Source organism: Oncorhynchus gorbuscha, linkage group LG21, assembly GCF_021184085.1.
Source record: "Oncorhynchus gorbuscha isolate QuinsamMale2020 ecotype Even-year linkage group LG21, OgorEven_v1.0, whole genome shotgun sequence".
In the NCBI taxonomy this organism is placed as follows: Eukaryota; Metazoa; Chordata; class Actinopteri; order Salmoniformes; family Salmonidae; genus Oncorhynchus; species Oncorhynchus gorbuscha.
This window is the reverse complement of record NC_060193.1, coordinates 58191556-58207596: the sequence shown is the minus strand read 5'-3', so window position 1 is coordinate 58207596 and position 16041 is coordinate 58191556. Positions and strand designations below refer to the sequence as shown.

The 16041-nt window shown below is 45.2% G+C and overlaps 1 protein-coding gene across 1 annotated transcript in view; it reads right to left on the bottom strand.

The window, feature by feature from the left end:
* LOC124007987 (histone deacetylase 4-like) overlaps positions 1–15619 on the bottom strand; it is a 66317-nt gene extending 50698 nt beyond the window's left edge. The window contains exons 1-2 of the mRNA XM_046318907.1: positions 15429–15619; positions 3417–3485 (exon numbers count right to left, since the gene is read on the bottom strand). Of these exons, the coding sequence (XP_046174863.1) occupies positions 3417–3485; positions 15429–15450 (91 nt within the window). The 5' untranslated portion in view covers positions 15451–15619. The remainder of the gene's footprint in view (positions 1–3416; positions 3486–15428) is intronic.
* Between the last annotated feature and the right edge of the window lie 422 nt (positions 15620–16041).

Below are 16041 nucleotides of genomic sequence, written 5' to 3'. Positions count from 1 at the left end.
GACCGAGCTACCTGATGCTAAGTGTACTTCATGTTTTATTTTACGATCGATAAACTTACACAAACGCTTGGATTGCTTTCGCTGTAAAGCATCATTTCAAAATCTGACATGACATGTGGATTAACAAAAGGCTAAGCTGTATTTTCCTATATTGCACTTGTGATTTCATGAATATAAATATTTATAGTAATATTTATTGTATGTAGCGCTATGCTATTCAGCGGTTGTTGATGACACTTATCCCAATATCGGGATTGCAGCCATAACAAGATAACAGCCTCCACTCTTCTGGGAAGGCTTTCCACCAGATGTTGAGACATTGCTGCTGTGACTTGTTTCCATTCAGACACAAGAGCATTAGTGAGGTCGGGCACTGATGTTGGGCGATTAGGCCTGGCTCACAGTCTGCGTTCCAATTCATCCCAAAGGTGTTCTATGGGGTTGAGGTCAGGGCTCTGTGCAGGCCAGTCAAGTTCTTCAACACTGATCAACAATTTCCGTATGGACCTCGCTTTGTGCATGGGGGAATGTCATACTGAAACAGGAAAGGGCCTTCCACAAAATTTGGAAGCACAGAAACGTCTAGAATGTCATTGTATGCTGTAGTGTTAAGATTCCCCTTTACTGGAACTAAGGGGCCTAACCGAACCATGAAAAACAGCCCCAGGTCATTATTCCTCCTCCACCAAACTTTAGAGTAGACGCTATGCAGTCGGGCAGGTAGCGTTCTCCTGGAGTCCACCAAACCCAGATTTCTCAGTCAGACTGCAAAATGGTGAAACGTGATTCATCACTCCAGAGAACACGTTTCCACTGCTCCAGAATCTAATGGCAGTGAGCTTTACACCACTCCAGCTGAAGCTTGGCATTGCGCATGGTGATCTTTGGCTTGTGTGCAGCTGCTCGGCTATGGAAACCCATTTCATGAAACCTCCGACAAACAGTTCCTGTGCTGATGTTGCAACTGAGGACAGACTATTTCTACACTTGTCAGCAATGGGTGTGGCTAAAATAGCCGAATTCACTAATTTGAAGGAGTGTCCACATACTTTTGTACAGTACAGGTCAAAAGTTTGGACACACCCACTCATTCAAGTTTTTTTCTCATTTCTACTATTTTCTATATTGTAGAATAATAGTGAAGACATCAAAATGATGAAATAACATATGGAATCATGTAGTAACCATAAACCTATTAAACAAATCAAAATATATTTTATATTTGAGATTCTTCAAAGTAGCCACCCTTTGCCTTGATGACAGTTTTGCACACTCTTGGCATTCTCTCAACCAGCTTCATGCACCTGGAATGCATTTCAATGAACAGGGGTGCCTTGTTAAAAGTACATTTGTGGAATTACTTTCCTTCTTAATGCATTTGAGCCAATCAGTTGTGTTGTGACAAGGTAGGGGTGGTATACAGAAGATAGCCCTATTTGGTAAAAGACCAAGCCCATATTATGGAAAGAACAGCTCAAATAAGCAAAGAGAAAAGATAGTTCATCATTACTTTAAATCATGAAGGTCAGTCAATATAGAAAATGTCAAGAACTTTCTTCAAGTGCAGTCGCAAAAACCATCAAGCGCTATGATGAAACTGGCTCTCATGAGAACCGCCACAGGAAAGGAAGACCCGTAGTTAACTCTGCTGCAGAGGATAAGTTCATCAGAGTTACCCGCCTCAGAAATTGCAGCCCAAATAAATGTTCAAGTAACAGACACATCTCAACATCAACTGTTCAGAGGAGACTGCATGAATCAGGCCTTCATGGTCGAATTGCTGCAAAGAAACAACTACTAAAGGACACCAATAAGAAGAGACTTGCTTGGGCCAAGAAACATGAGCAATGGACATTAGACCAGTGGAAATCTGTCCTTTCCAAATTTCAGATTTTTGGTTCCAACCGCCGTGTCTTTGTGAGACTCCGAGTAGGTGAACGGATGATCTCCGCATTTGTGGTTCCCACCATAAAGTATGGAGGAGGTGGTGTGATGGTGTGGGGTGCTTTGCTGGTGACACTGATTTATTTAGAATTCAAGGCACACTTAACCAGCATGGCAACCACAGCATTCTGCAACGATAAGCCCAAACCAGATGGGATGGCGTAACGGGACTATCATTTGTTTTTCAACAGGACAATGACCCCTCACACCTCCAGGCTGTGTAAGCGCTATTTGACCAAGAAGGAGAGTGATTAAGTGCTGCATCAGATGACCTAGCCTTTACAATTAACCGATCTCAACCAAATTGAGATGAGTTGGACCGCAGAGTGAAGAAAAAACAGCCAACAAGTGCTCAGCATATGTGGGAACTCCTTCAAGACTGATGGAAAAGCATTCCAGGTGAAGCTGGTTGAGAGAATGCCAAGGGTGTGAAAAGCTGTCATCAAGGCAAAGGGTGGCTACTTTGAAGAATCTAAAATATATTTAGATTTAAAACTTTTTTGGTTACTACATGATTCCATATGTGTTATTTCATAGTTTTGATGTTTTCACTATTATTCTACAATGTAGAAAATTAGGCCAAATAAAATAAAACACTTGAATGATAGGTGTGTCCAAACTTTTGACTGGTACTCTGTGTGTGTGTGTGTGTGTGTGTGTGTGTGTGTGTGTGTGTGTGTGTGTGTGTGTGTGTGTGTGTGTGTGTGTGTGTGTGTGTGTGTGTGTGTGTGTGTGTGTGTGTGTGTGTGTGTGTGTGTGTGTGTGTGTGTGTGTGTGTGTGTGTGTGTGTGTGTGTGTGTGTGTGTGTGTCCCTCTGAAGGCCTCTCCTTGGTTGTTCTTTGACTATTGTAGCTAACTTAGCCGTCAATCGGTATGTCTCCCTTGTTCTGTGGGTTCCTGCCTGTGACTAGTTGTTCTCTGGCTTACTCCTTAGCTATGTCAACTGTGGTGGTTGGCTAGCTAGGCTAGTAGGCTAAAATAATGAACTTTAGTTGGCTAGCTTAGATAACTGGTTAGATGGTGTTATGTATTTCCTAAACGTTGATTTACTTTAATGTAGCTGTAAGCTAGGTGATTATAGCAACTGTCTGACTTACCCAGTGCTAATGTAACATTAGCAAGCTAGTAGTGCTAACGTTAGCAGGCTAGTTGGCTAGCAACCTTGCAAGATGATTTGTTACAATAAATTCATAAAGTATTTGCTGCAAATTAAATTGAAACCAGTAGTCATGACTATAAATGATTTGGTTTAATCTGAAGTTATACGTCACACCCCGCAAATGTTTTTAATGAAATTACTTCTGCATTCTTATCAGTTTTAGTACACATAACGTTTCTCCTCCAAGAAAGCCAGATTGCTTTCCTCTTAGCTTTGTGTGACAGACAGACCTTAAAAAACACACATTGTAAAGACAACGGTCGACATTCAGTCACAGAATGAAAGACAGACAGGTAATGTGTTGGTCTCCTACCTGTGGGGATGTGGTTGAGGGCAGACGTCTTCAGGACATCCAGCTGCTGCTCCTTGCCCAGGAGTCCTTCTGTGGGAGAGGGAGAGAACTCCGCTTCAAATATGGTCCGCAACATCGAGATAACCCTCCCGCAATCAACCGACAACTCTCCCTCAATCAACCGACAACCGACCGAACTTCACCTCTCTGAGAGGGAGCCACCACGGCATCGAGGCAAACAGCCTAACGGAGCAACCGTCACTTCGCTATGGACCCAGAGAGCCTGAATCGCCTGGAAACAGCAGAGAATCTACGCTGGGAGCTCATGCTGAGATGCCAGGGGTTCTCTGCCCTGAAGGAAGCTTAGTGGAATGGCACCGTTCATTCATCAGACAGTGTGTGTGTGTGTGTGTAGGCTGGTTGTTGGGCTCAGCTGAAACTGGCTGTGCTCAGCATAGCAAGTGTGGGAGAAAGAGATGGAGAGAGAAGGGGAGAGGGTGGGAGAGAAAATGAGGAGGGGAAAGGTAAAAATAACACTCCCTTTGGGTACAGCGAGCACGCACACACACACACACACACACACACACACACACACACACACACACACACACACACACACACACACACACACACACACACACACACACACACACACACACCTAGCTGTGTGCCCATGCCTCTCTCCCGTCTGTGTACGTAGCCACCGAGGCTGAAAGTATAGTGGCAACATGAAAAGGCTTTTGTACCAGCCGAGCCCTGGGAAGACAGGGCTATAAATAGACCAACCAGAGGAGAGGAGGGGGAGACGGAGGGGAAACTGGGTAGGGGCTGAGATGAAGAGAAAAGGAGGGGGAGGGAACAGGGGCTATAGAGAACATGATCAACAAGAAAAAAGGAGGGAAAGGAAAGAATCAGGGAAACGAGAGGCTACGATATTAGAGAGATCAGAGAGCATAATGACATGGCCAGGAGCAACAAAACACCTCAGAAAAGGACATGGCCTACAGATGCAAAAACTAAAAACAAATCTCCCCTCACAAACACAAACACACGTTTGCTGTCCAGATAAGCACACTTGGCAGTGGCGTACATAATGTTGCATCAAGCCATGAAGATGCTTTCTTTAATTTCTATAAAAACAGATAGGTGTCGAAAACAAAATGTGGGGTCCCTTCGGGGGAAAGAAACAGGAAAACAGGCAAGCGTCTTGCTGTGTTTGGTCTATTTCTGGAGCTCTCCCTGGACCAGACACACACAGAGGTTTAATTAGCTACCGGCCTTGGGCTATACCATGCAGTACTAACTCAACCGTCTGTGCGCGCGTGGAGGGGGGTATATTCTCAGCTCTAGCTTTAGGAGCCGTCTGTATGTCTGCTTCACCTTGCAGATCAGGGAGGATGAGGCAAAACATGGTGCAAAAGAGGCCATTTATGACAAATAACAATGTGATCAAAGCCTTGTAGAGTTTTTTACCTTCAGAGTTACAGTGAGCAGTCCAGGTGTGGCCAGTGAGAGAGTGAGAGAGGACAAATGGCAGACCCACACTTTACCTCTCAAATGACCCAGATTGACATCCAATGTTTATAGGACTACACACAGACACACGCCGTTAACACACACAGACACACGCCGTTAACACACACAGACACACGTCGTTAACACACAGACACACAGACACACGCCGTTAACACACAGACACACCGTTAACACGCCGTTAACACACAGACACACGCGTTAACACGCCGTTAACACACAGACACGCCGTTAACTCACAGACACACGCCGTTAACTCACAGACACACGCCGTTAACTCACAGACACACGCCGTTAACTCACAGACACACGCCGTTAACTCACAGACACACGCCGTTAACTCACAGACACACGCCGTTAACTCACAGACACACGCCGTTAACTCACAGACACACGCCGTTAACTCACAGACACACGCCGTTAACTCACAGACACACGCCGTTAACTCACAGACACACGCCGTTAACTCACAGACACACGCCGTTAAATCACACACTGCTAATACACCCAGACACACTGCTAATACACCCAGACACACTGCTAATACACCCAGACACACTTAACTCACAGACACACACTGTTAATACACCCAGACACACACCGTTAACCCAGACACACACCTAATACACCCAGACACACACCTTAATACACCCAGACACAGACACACTGACACACACCGTAATACACCCAGACACACTGCTAATACACCCAGACACACTGCTAATACACCCAGACACACTGCTAATACACCCAGACACACACTGTTAATACACCCAGACACACACTGTTAATACACCCAGAGACACACTGCTAATACACCCAGACACACACTGCTAATACACCCAGACACACACTGCTAATACACCCAGACACACACTGCTAATACACCCAGACACACACTGCTAATACACCCAGACACACAATACACCCAGACACACTGCTAATACACCCAGACACACACTGTTAATACACAGACACAGACAACAATACACACAGACACACATAATAATACACCCAGACACAAACACACACTGTTAATAAACCCAGACACACACTGTTAATACACCCAGACACACACAATGTTAATACACCCAGACACAAACACACACTGTTAATAAACACAGACACAGACACACACAGACACACACAATAATACACACAGACACACACAATAATACACACAGACACACATAATAATACACACACTTAAACACAAACACACACTGTTAATAAACACAGACACACACAATAATACACACAGACACACACAATAATACACACAGACACACACAATAATACACACACTTAAACACAAACACACACTGTTAATAAACACAGACACACACAATAATACACACAGACACACACAGACACAGCACACACTAATACACCCAGACACACACCACAGACACACACAATAATACACCCAGACACACTGCTAATACACCCAGACACACTGCTAATACACCCAGACACACAGCTAATACACCCAGACACACTGCTAATACACCCAGACACACTGCTAATACACCCAGACACACTGCTAATACACCCAGACACACTGCTAATACACCCAGACACAAACACACACTGTTAATAAACACAGACACACACAATAATACACCCAGACACACTGCTAATACACACAGACACACACTTAATACACACAGACACACACTTAATACACACAGACACACACTTAATACACACAGACACACACTTAATACACACAGACACACACTTAATAAACACAGACACATGCAAACCAATGTCAGATGATATCTCCGCAAATCACACCCAAATGATCCAGCTCCCTGCAGCCGGACTTTGCTATGGAAATTAGGTGGGTGTGTGAGATAATATATATATGTGACTATGTTACAGGTCGACCATGTAGAATTGTTAGCATCGCTACTAGAGTGAAGGGCCTGTTTTGCATGGCTGTGTGCTGAGGTTCAGGTAATGACGACACCTGTGTCTGTCTGCAGCCTGTAATGGTACAGCAGCTGAGGGTTATACCAGCTGGCTTAGTCTCACTCTGTAGGCTGTAGTTAGACACACAGAGAGACTCTCACTGGAAACCACAGCTGATACCTGAGACCAACAGACACACTATAAGTGGAAGGAGGAGATGAAGGTAAAGGAACAAACCTCCCCACCCCCTCCCTTCCAGCCCTGAACCAGGGGCTTCCCTACTGCACCTCAAGAGGGCGCTCTGGTCAGGGTATCAGTCTGTGGAGGTGGTGACTGTTCTTCAACACTAGTCCTGAGAACCTGATAGGGTGTACAGGCTTTTGTTCCAGCAAAGCACTAACACTCCTGATTCAAGAAATCACCTGTTCATCAAGACCTTCCACATGAAAAGCATCACATCTCCATGCTGTGCAGACTAAATATGAACACGTGTGTGTGTGTGTGTGTGTGTGTGTGTGTGTGTGTGTGTGTGTGTGTGTGTGTGTGTGTGTGTGTGTGTGTGTGTGTGTGTGTGTGTGTGTGTGTGTGTGTGTGTGTGTGTGTGTGTGTGTGTGTGGAACTGCTGGTAGGGGTTCTATTAAATGATGTGCAATCCTTTAAAGCAGAATTGAACCATGTGTAAAATGAATAGTATTTCAAAGACTGATGGGAGGCCAGAGAGAGATCATAGAGACCAAACTGGTAGTACTGTAGTCTAACTAGACCAAACTGGTAGTACTGTAGTAAAACTAGACCAAACTGGTAGTACCGCAGTCTAACTAGACCACACTGGTAGTACCGCAGTCTAACTAAACCAAACTGGTAGTACCGCAGACTAACTACACCAAACTGGTTGTACCGAAGTCTCTATCTAGACCAAACTGGTAGTACTGTAGTCTAACTAGACCAAACTGGTAGTACTGTAGTAAAACTAGACCACACTGGTAGTACCGCAGTCTAACTAAACCAAACTGGTAGTACCGAAGTCTCTAACTAGACCAAACTGGTAGTACTTTAGTCAAAATAGACCAAACTGGTAGTACTGTAGTCTAACTAGACCAAACGGGTAGTACCAAAGTCTCTAACTAGACCAAACTGGTAGTACTGTAGTCTCTAACTAGACCAAACTGGTAGTACCGCAGTCGAGCTAGACCAAACTGGTAGTACCGTAGTCTCTAACTAGACCAAACAGGTAGTACCGCAGTCTAACTAGACCAAACTGGTAGTACCGAAGTCTCTAACTAGACCAAACTGGTAGTACTGTAGTCTCGAACTAAACCAACGGGTCAGTACCGCAGTCTAACTAGACCAAACTGGTAGTACCGAATTCTCTAACTAGACCAAACAGGTAGTACCGCAGTCTAACTAGACCAAACTGGTAGTACTGTTGTCAAACTAGTAGTACTGTAGTCTCCAACTAAACCAATGGGTTAGTACTGTAGTCTAACTAGACCAAACTGGTAGTACCGTAGTCTCTAACTAGACCAAAATGGTAGTACCGAAGTCTCTAACTAGACCAAAATGGTAGTACCGTAGTCTAACTAGACCAAACTGGTTAGTACCGCAGTCTCTAACTAGACCAAACTGGTTAGTACCGCAGTCTCTAACTAGACCAAACTGGTAGTACCGCAGTCTCTAACTAGACCAAACTGGTAGTACCCAGTCTCTAACTAGACCAAACTGGTAGTACCGCAGTCTCTAACTAGACCAAACTGGTAGTACGCAGTCTCTAACTAGACCAAACTGGTAGTACCGCAGTCTCTAACTAGACCAAACTGGTCGTACCGCAGTCTCTAACTAGACCAGACTGGTAGTACTGCAGACTAACTAGACCAAACTGTCTGCAGTCTCACACATGGGAGGCCACAGCCACACTGTCCACTGTTATGTTTCTTCCCATGGGAAAATAGACTGGTATGGGATGTGTGTTGTACAATAAGTTGGTACTCATTAGGGACAGGACGGTACCAGGATGGCGATACTCTGTAGTATTGTGGCCAGGAAACAAAACAAAGTTGGTTTAAACTTTTTTAGAAAAACAGCCCTAATGTTGGAAACAAACATCATCAGTAACACTGTCCAATCTTAAGCACACAATGTTTTACATACAGCAGTTATTAAAAGACCAAAGAGTTTGATCTGTTCGCAATACTGGTAGCATCACAGCCCCAGTCCTCATGTACCCATTCGCAGTCCACGTTCATGCACTCCACACTCATTAGTAAATCACTCTCTCTCACACACACAGAGTCAGGAAGGATGCTCCTGTCTCATTACACTGGTTGCACTTCCCCTCCCCGCTGTGTGTACCATGGAGAGATCACACACAGAGGAACAATACCATCAACCAGACAGGCCTCTCCTTAGGAGACACTTCCTCTAGGGCCATCCCATTCACTTCCTGGGGTCAGCATCTGACGTCATAGCAACATGCCCACAATCAGTGACCCCTGACTTCTGGGGCAGGCTCTGACGTCCTGTCATAAAGAGAGACCCGTTCTGTGAACAGAGGCGACCTTTAGGTTCCCGTTCACACTGGGAGGAAGAGCAGAGAAAGATTGTGACGGTAATGAGTGGAGGAGTAGGCATGGATCTCTCTGTTTCCCAGCATCACAGAAGCCATTTGACATGGCATAGCATGGTTAGATAACATTTGACCTATATCCAATGCATATGAATGATTTAAGGAAAATTGCTAATATTAATTGAGGAGAAAAGTGAACAGATGTAATTGAAAAGTGTTGCCTTGGAAGACTGGCTCTAACTCTACACGCTTGGCTTGGTCTGAAAAGACCAACTTTGGTTTGACGATCAGAGAAGGGAAGTTTCCTAGTAAATAAGCACATCATTAACCTCACACTTCCAGAACCACCAGAACTCAAGAGGCACGAGCCTTGCAATGCCACTAAGAACCTCCTAGCTTCATGTCAGTCGGGCTTATAAGAGATACCCGCAATGAACAAAGAAAACATTGATAAAAAGTTAGCACTTCAACCAATCACGCATCCAGCCATCCATCCATCCATCCAGCCAGCCAGCCATCCATCCAGCCATCCCACTCACATCCCAGACTTTAACTTGATATCGTCGTCCTCCTCCCCTTGCCTGTCCTAAACAATGACAGGCCGTGTCAAAAGCCAGAATAGGTTTGCTTTCGTCTGTGTAAACTGTAATTGCGGCTGGCAGTACACCCTGTATCCGGTTTCTCTCTGTGTGGAGTTAGGGACATAAAGGCCTCGGGCGGCTCGGACACACAAAGAGACTCTTTCCTCTCATTATCTCCTTTCCCCCGCCACCGTCTCTAGCCTAATGCCAATTAAAAACAGAGCTGAGGAACAGGCAGAGGGACAAGGCCCCAGTATGGAGCCCATAATGGGGTGTTTGTTTAAGGGGGACGGGACGCTCAGTGGAGCCTACTCTGGACAGTCAGGTTGGATGGTAGGGTCCAGGGCGGTTTCACCCAGGCAGGACATAACCCCTGGTCCTGGATGTGTTGGGCTGGGGGAGGCTAGAGTGGACCAGGCCAAAGCAGGCCTAAGCCAATTCTTGGTGAGGGAGAGGACAATCTGTCAGGCTGGAAGGTCTGTCAGAAATGATTGTCAATGGTCATTGGGTGCAATGAGGACATTTGGCAAGAGAAGCTGAAGATGCGCATTTTGACAGAAAAAAATCTGGTTGGACACTTACCAGTACGTACAAATGCACACAAAGTAACAATGGTTCAGTTTCTGAGATGCTGGCCCGGCCATTCCTCAGTTACATCCCAGACTATACCACCTGTCCGAGTACAGCAGGGCCCTCTGTCTGTCCCAACCCACACCCCATTTCCCGGGACTGAATGACCTCACCCAACCACATCACCCTGTCAACGGTGTAACATGTTTATGTTATTCTACGTATACATATTCTCTGTCTTCACCTGTCTCAAGGGCAGACAAGGTGCCATCAGCACTAGACATCCACCAACACACCTGGGCTCCCACTGATAAGAGATGTGTGTCTACAGGGGTTTGACAGAGAGAGAACCATCTCTCCTCTACGGTCCATGCTATTGAAAGCTGTTGAGTTGCATTGACAACAGTTGCAAACAGAAGAGGAGTGTTTCTGTCATGTAGCCTTGTGTTCAGTGTTCTTGTTGTTCCATTTATAGGTCTGCTCTGCAGCACATGGCAGCAGCCACTGACAACTGCTCCATCATGCAGAAAATACACACACACACACACAAAGAAACCAGCAACAATGGTTGTTTGTTCACCATGCATTCACTCATGTGTGTTGCTATAAATAGCCTATGGATAAGTGAATGGCTCTCATGTGCAGAGTGGGAGTGATTTTAACCCCTTCACACTATCCAATCCAACTAGAGGTGAAGGGTTTAAACCACACACACTATCCAATCCAACTAGAGGTGAAGGGGTTAAACCACACACTATCCAATCCAACTAGAGGTGAAGGGTTTAAACCACACACACTATCCAATCCAACTAGAGGTGAAGGGTTTAAACCACACACACTATCCAATCCAACTAGAGGTGAAGGGGTTAAACCACACACTATCCAATCCAACTAGAGGTGAAGGGGTTAATTAGCCCCTTCACCTCTAGTTGGATTGGATAATGGACGGAGAGGGGATGACCGGAGGGTAAGGACACAAAAACAGTGTTTCGCTGTCACACATGCACACTCGCTCTCTTGAACACACAAGCTCACATTTAGACACACACAGTCAGTCTACTAGTTTCACCACTGATTCTATGAGGAAGAAGATAACATGAAGGTCAAACCCTCTGTAGTCTAGACCAGTCTACTCTGATCTGAAGCAGTAAGCCACAACCAGGTGTGCTGCTGTTCACCATATGCCTCATATCAGTGAGCCTATCAGCACCTTAAAGTTGTATAATACTAGAAACCATTTCCTCTTCGAACCCACATCAACAGGAGCCTTGTACTGGAGGACAAGGAGTAGCACGTTAAGTTCACTGGTTCAACCACATAAAACCCCCATGGAAACAGAGATAGGAGAGAATTGAATTACAGTAGGTTAAAGTCCTTTGTCAACGTGAATACATTGGACCAGCTTCACTTATCATCTGCTGGGCCAAAGATGTATTGGCTCAAAAAATGACATCTTTCCCAGGAAAAGATCAAGCTCAAAAAAAGCCACCGCCCAATCACTTACCGACCGTGCCTCTGCTCTGAATGGAACAGTGTGTGTGTCATGACTCAGTGCCGGGCCAGCTCTAGCTATGGTAAACATGTTTGCGGTGGTTCCAGGAAACCCTTAGAATCACTGAGTGGGATAACGTAAAACCTTGCCGGCTAGAGCCCACTGCTATCATTTCCCAACACTATCAATGTGCTGCCTCCTACTCTGCTGAAATATTAAGCCTATTTATGAGGCCCGATGGGATACTCGTTCAATATCTCTTCACGACCGCAAAAACAACGCTAGTCTGTGTGCTTCGACATTACGTTCAGTAGATGGTAAAGCAATCTCTGCACTGCAGGCATCCAACTGTTCCACGAGGAAGCTCTAAAACCTAGGAACAACACAGGATGTAAGGGCTAGGACAGGGGTATAACTCGGTACCAGATTAGAGGGAAACCATGACAATATGCAGTGGAACTAGCGTCGAGGTCCAGAGTTGAGTTTGAAAGGCTTAGGGCTTATGTTTTCTGAATGCGCGTGCATGCTTGCTTTGTGTATGACGAGTATTCAGACTTTTGTCAAAGTAAATCACCAGGAAGAAGACAAAAATCTCCGATAAGTTCTTCCAAACAAATGGAAGAATGGAGGAAGAGAAAACTAATGGGACAGCTACAGAGCTAAGGGAGTGACACACCCACACAGCGCTGTGATTGTGAGCAAGCAGGTCTCTTATCTACCGCCGCTAAACTGACAGGCACTGCACAGGGCAGCCCGGGCAGTCACTGCATCGCCATGGGAACTGATGATAAGCGTGCCCGTCTGACCAGTGACCACAACCACAGAGGGGCCACCGCCGAGGATCATGGGAAAACCACAGGGGCGTGACGGAGAAGACTGACATGTCCTGGCAGAGAACCACTGGGCTGTTTTTTATGTGGGATAACTGCAGCAACAGTCTAAAATACCTGGTAAACCCACTGTTTACACTAGGCCTGCAGATCCATTTCAGAGGCCTGCAGATCCATTTCAGAGGCCTGCAGATCCATTTCAGAGGCCTGCAGATCCATTTCAGAGGCCTGCAGATCCATTTCAGAGGCCTGCAGATCCATTTCAGAGGCCTGCAGATCCATTTCAGAGGCCTGCAGATCCATTTCAGAGGCCTGCAGATCCATTTCAGAGGCCTGCAGAACCCTTTCAGAGGCCTGCAGATCCATTTCAGAGGCCTACATGTCATATTCAGCTGTGTGAAGGTGTGCTCACCATGTGTATTAGTAGCTCCAGTCTAGCAAGGATCTACAAATCACATTGTTGAATGGGTATGGACGGTCTTTTAATGTGTGAGGACACACAAATGGATCTCTGTGTCTGCATCAGCTGATGGTCACCAGGCCAGGCTAAGCAGCTGTGCATATTGTTAACTATTTGTTTTCAGAATGTAGCACTAAGCATCTTTCAATAGAACATGGCTACTGTAGCCTGTGTGCGTTAGTGCAAGCTCAATGTTGAGCAGATGTCAACGGCTAATATGCTAAGTTCTCCGAGCAGATAATCACTTCTATGCAAACAGTCATATTTGTTCTCAGATATACCCTCATACAGACTGCACAGTGAACCAACTATCTGACTGAGCCTATTCCTGAGAACTAGCCTATCGCCCAACTTGTAGAGAGATGGGGGGGGGTTCTGAAAGATTTAGAGGGCCTCCCGGGTGGCGTAGTAGTTAAGGGCGCTGTACTGCAGTGCCAGCTGTGCCACCAGAGACTCTGGGTTAATGTGCGCTGTGTTAAGAAGGTGCGGCTTGGTTGGGTTGTGTATCGGAGGACGCATGACTTTCAACCTTCGTCCCTACCGAGCCCGTACGGGAGTTGTAGCGATGAGACAAGATAGTAGCTACTAAACCACGAAATTGGGGAGAAAACGGGGTAAAATTAAAAATTAAAAAAAGATTTAGAGGAAGTATAACATTTAAACTGAAGAGCCTGCAATTCCACAAATGATCGACAAAAAGGAGCAGTTATGGTAGGTACGAGTGTTTGATCAAATGTTATTTGTCACAAGACCTTACAGTGAAATGCTTACTCTTACAAGCCCCTTAACCAACAATGCAGTTCAGAAAAAAAGTGTTAAGAAAGTATTTACTCAAATAAACGGAAGATAAAAAAAGCCGCTGGAAGTAAAGCTGATAATGGACTCATAATGCCACGCAGATCATAGACATGGGAACAATCACACACATCTACAGTAGTTCAGTTTAAACTGAAAGAAGAATGGAGAGAGAAAAAGAAAGGGTTGGTATCACACCATACTCAGAGAAAAGGATGGAGAATCTCCAACAAGCATTAGGCTGGACTTAAAACTCTAAGTGTTGAGGCTAACTAATCCAGGCATCAACTAACGATGTAATGTGCTTACTTTGGCTTGGCTTCAGCTTGGCTGGGGAGTGGGGACTACCTAGTATGGTGTAGGCCTACCTCGAGGTTTCTCACAACTTAGGACAATCCTATATGGAACCCTATTCCCTATATAGTGACTGTCAAAAGCTAGTGCACTAGGCCTATCTAAGGGTGCCATTTAGAACGCAGACCAGTATGTATTCAGGTCAAATTTAAACATCATGGCCGCCACATGAATTAAGTCCAACTAACAAGACTCTTGAAATAAAATGGCCGATATCATAATATTTGAAGTACTCCAGGTACTGTAAGCCTGCCTTGGGCTCCTAGCAGATGTGGTCTCGGTGTGATTCCTGTATGAAACATTATGGAGTCTTAAAAGGAAGCCTGGGTAAGGCAAAAATGTCATAAATATGCCAACTTTGATTAATTATTTCTCAATTATGCTTTTATATACAAATGTCAAATATATGTCATCAAACCTTCCTCCAAAGGACCATCCTATGAATACAATTTTGAGAAAATCATGACATTTTCTTGTCCTGGTATCGTCAGGAATCATTCATAAGATATACTTCATGGCTAGAGGGGTTACCGCTGAGCCTTTGCAGGGGCACTCCAGATCTTACCTGGGTGATTATATTTATAGTGCACACATCCCCCAGTGTGTTAGGTAAACGCGGCCAATCACACCATGCACAACAGTAGAGACCTTTAGTTAGCCTACCTCTTTGTCATGGACGCAATTTGATGAACACAGGCGGAACAGTAGGACACTCCACAGCATCATACTGTATATTCAATCATGTGCACAAATGACATTTTCTACAGGACAAGCCAAAGAAACAGAAAAGAACCACAAATATTATTTTGAGTGAGTCCACGTCATGGTTTGTTATCGACTTGAATAAGATTCGACAGGGAGGTATTCTGAGATGATACAGCTATACAAAGCACACATTAGGCCTACGTGAGATGGATCCAGTGAGCATGGTAAGGGCTTACCTTGGTGAGTGTGTGATGTCATTGTTGACAGGATGGTCCTCGGAGAATCCACAGTAAAGTTTTAAAATATACGGCCTGGAGAGGAGGAGGACGGGATAGGTGGAGTGTGTGTGTGTGGGTCGGGGGGGTTATAGTGTGTGTGTGTGGGTCGGGGGGGTTATAGTGTGTGTGTGTGGGTCGGGGGTTATAGTGTGTGTGTGTGTGTGTGTGGGTGTTATGTGTGTGTGTGTGTGGTGTGTGTGGGGGTGTTATGTGTGTGTGTGTGTGTGTGTGTGTGTGTGTGTGTGTGTGTGTGTGTGTGTGTGTGGGGAAGGGGGCTGGTCTGATGTGTACCAAGATCAGGGCCACAACAGGAAACACAACCACCCACAAGTGTCTTCACTGGTCAGCAAACAGGAAACAGTCCTCCACCTTACAGCCTACTTTTCAGGTAATCCAATCAGAGACACCCGCTCACTTGTACCAGCCTTTTTTTTTAAACACAAAAAAGAGAGAAAGAATGACGCATTAGCAACATAAATCTGAGTTGGATTCAGAAACAATCATTCATTCTGAATCCCCCTACACTAACACAACATTAAGTGTACAGATGGAATGATTTCCCACAACAAAC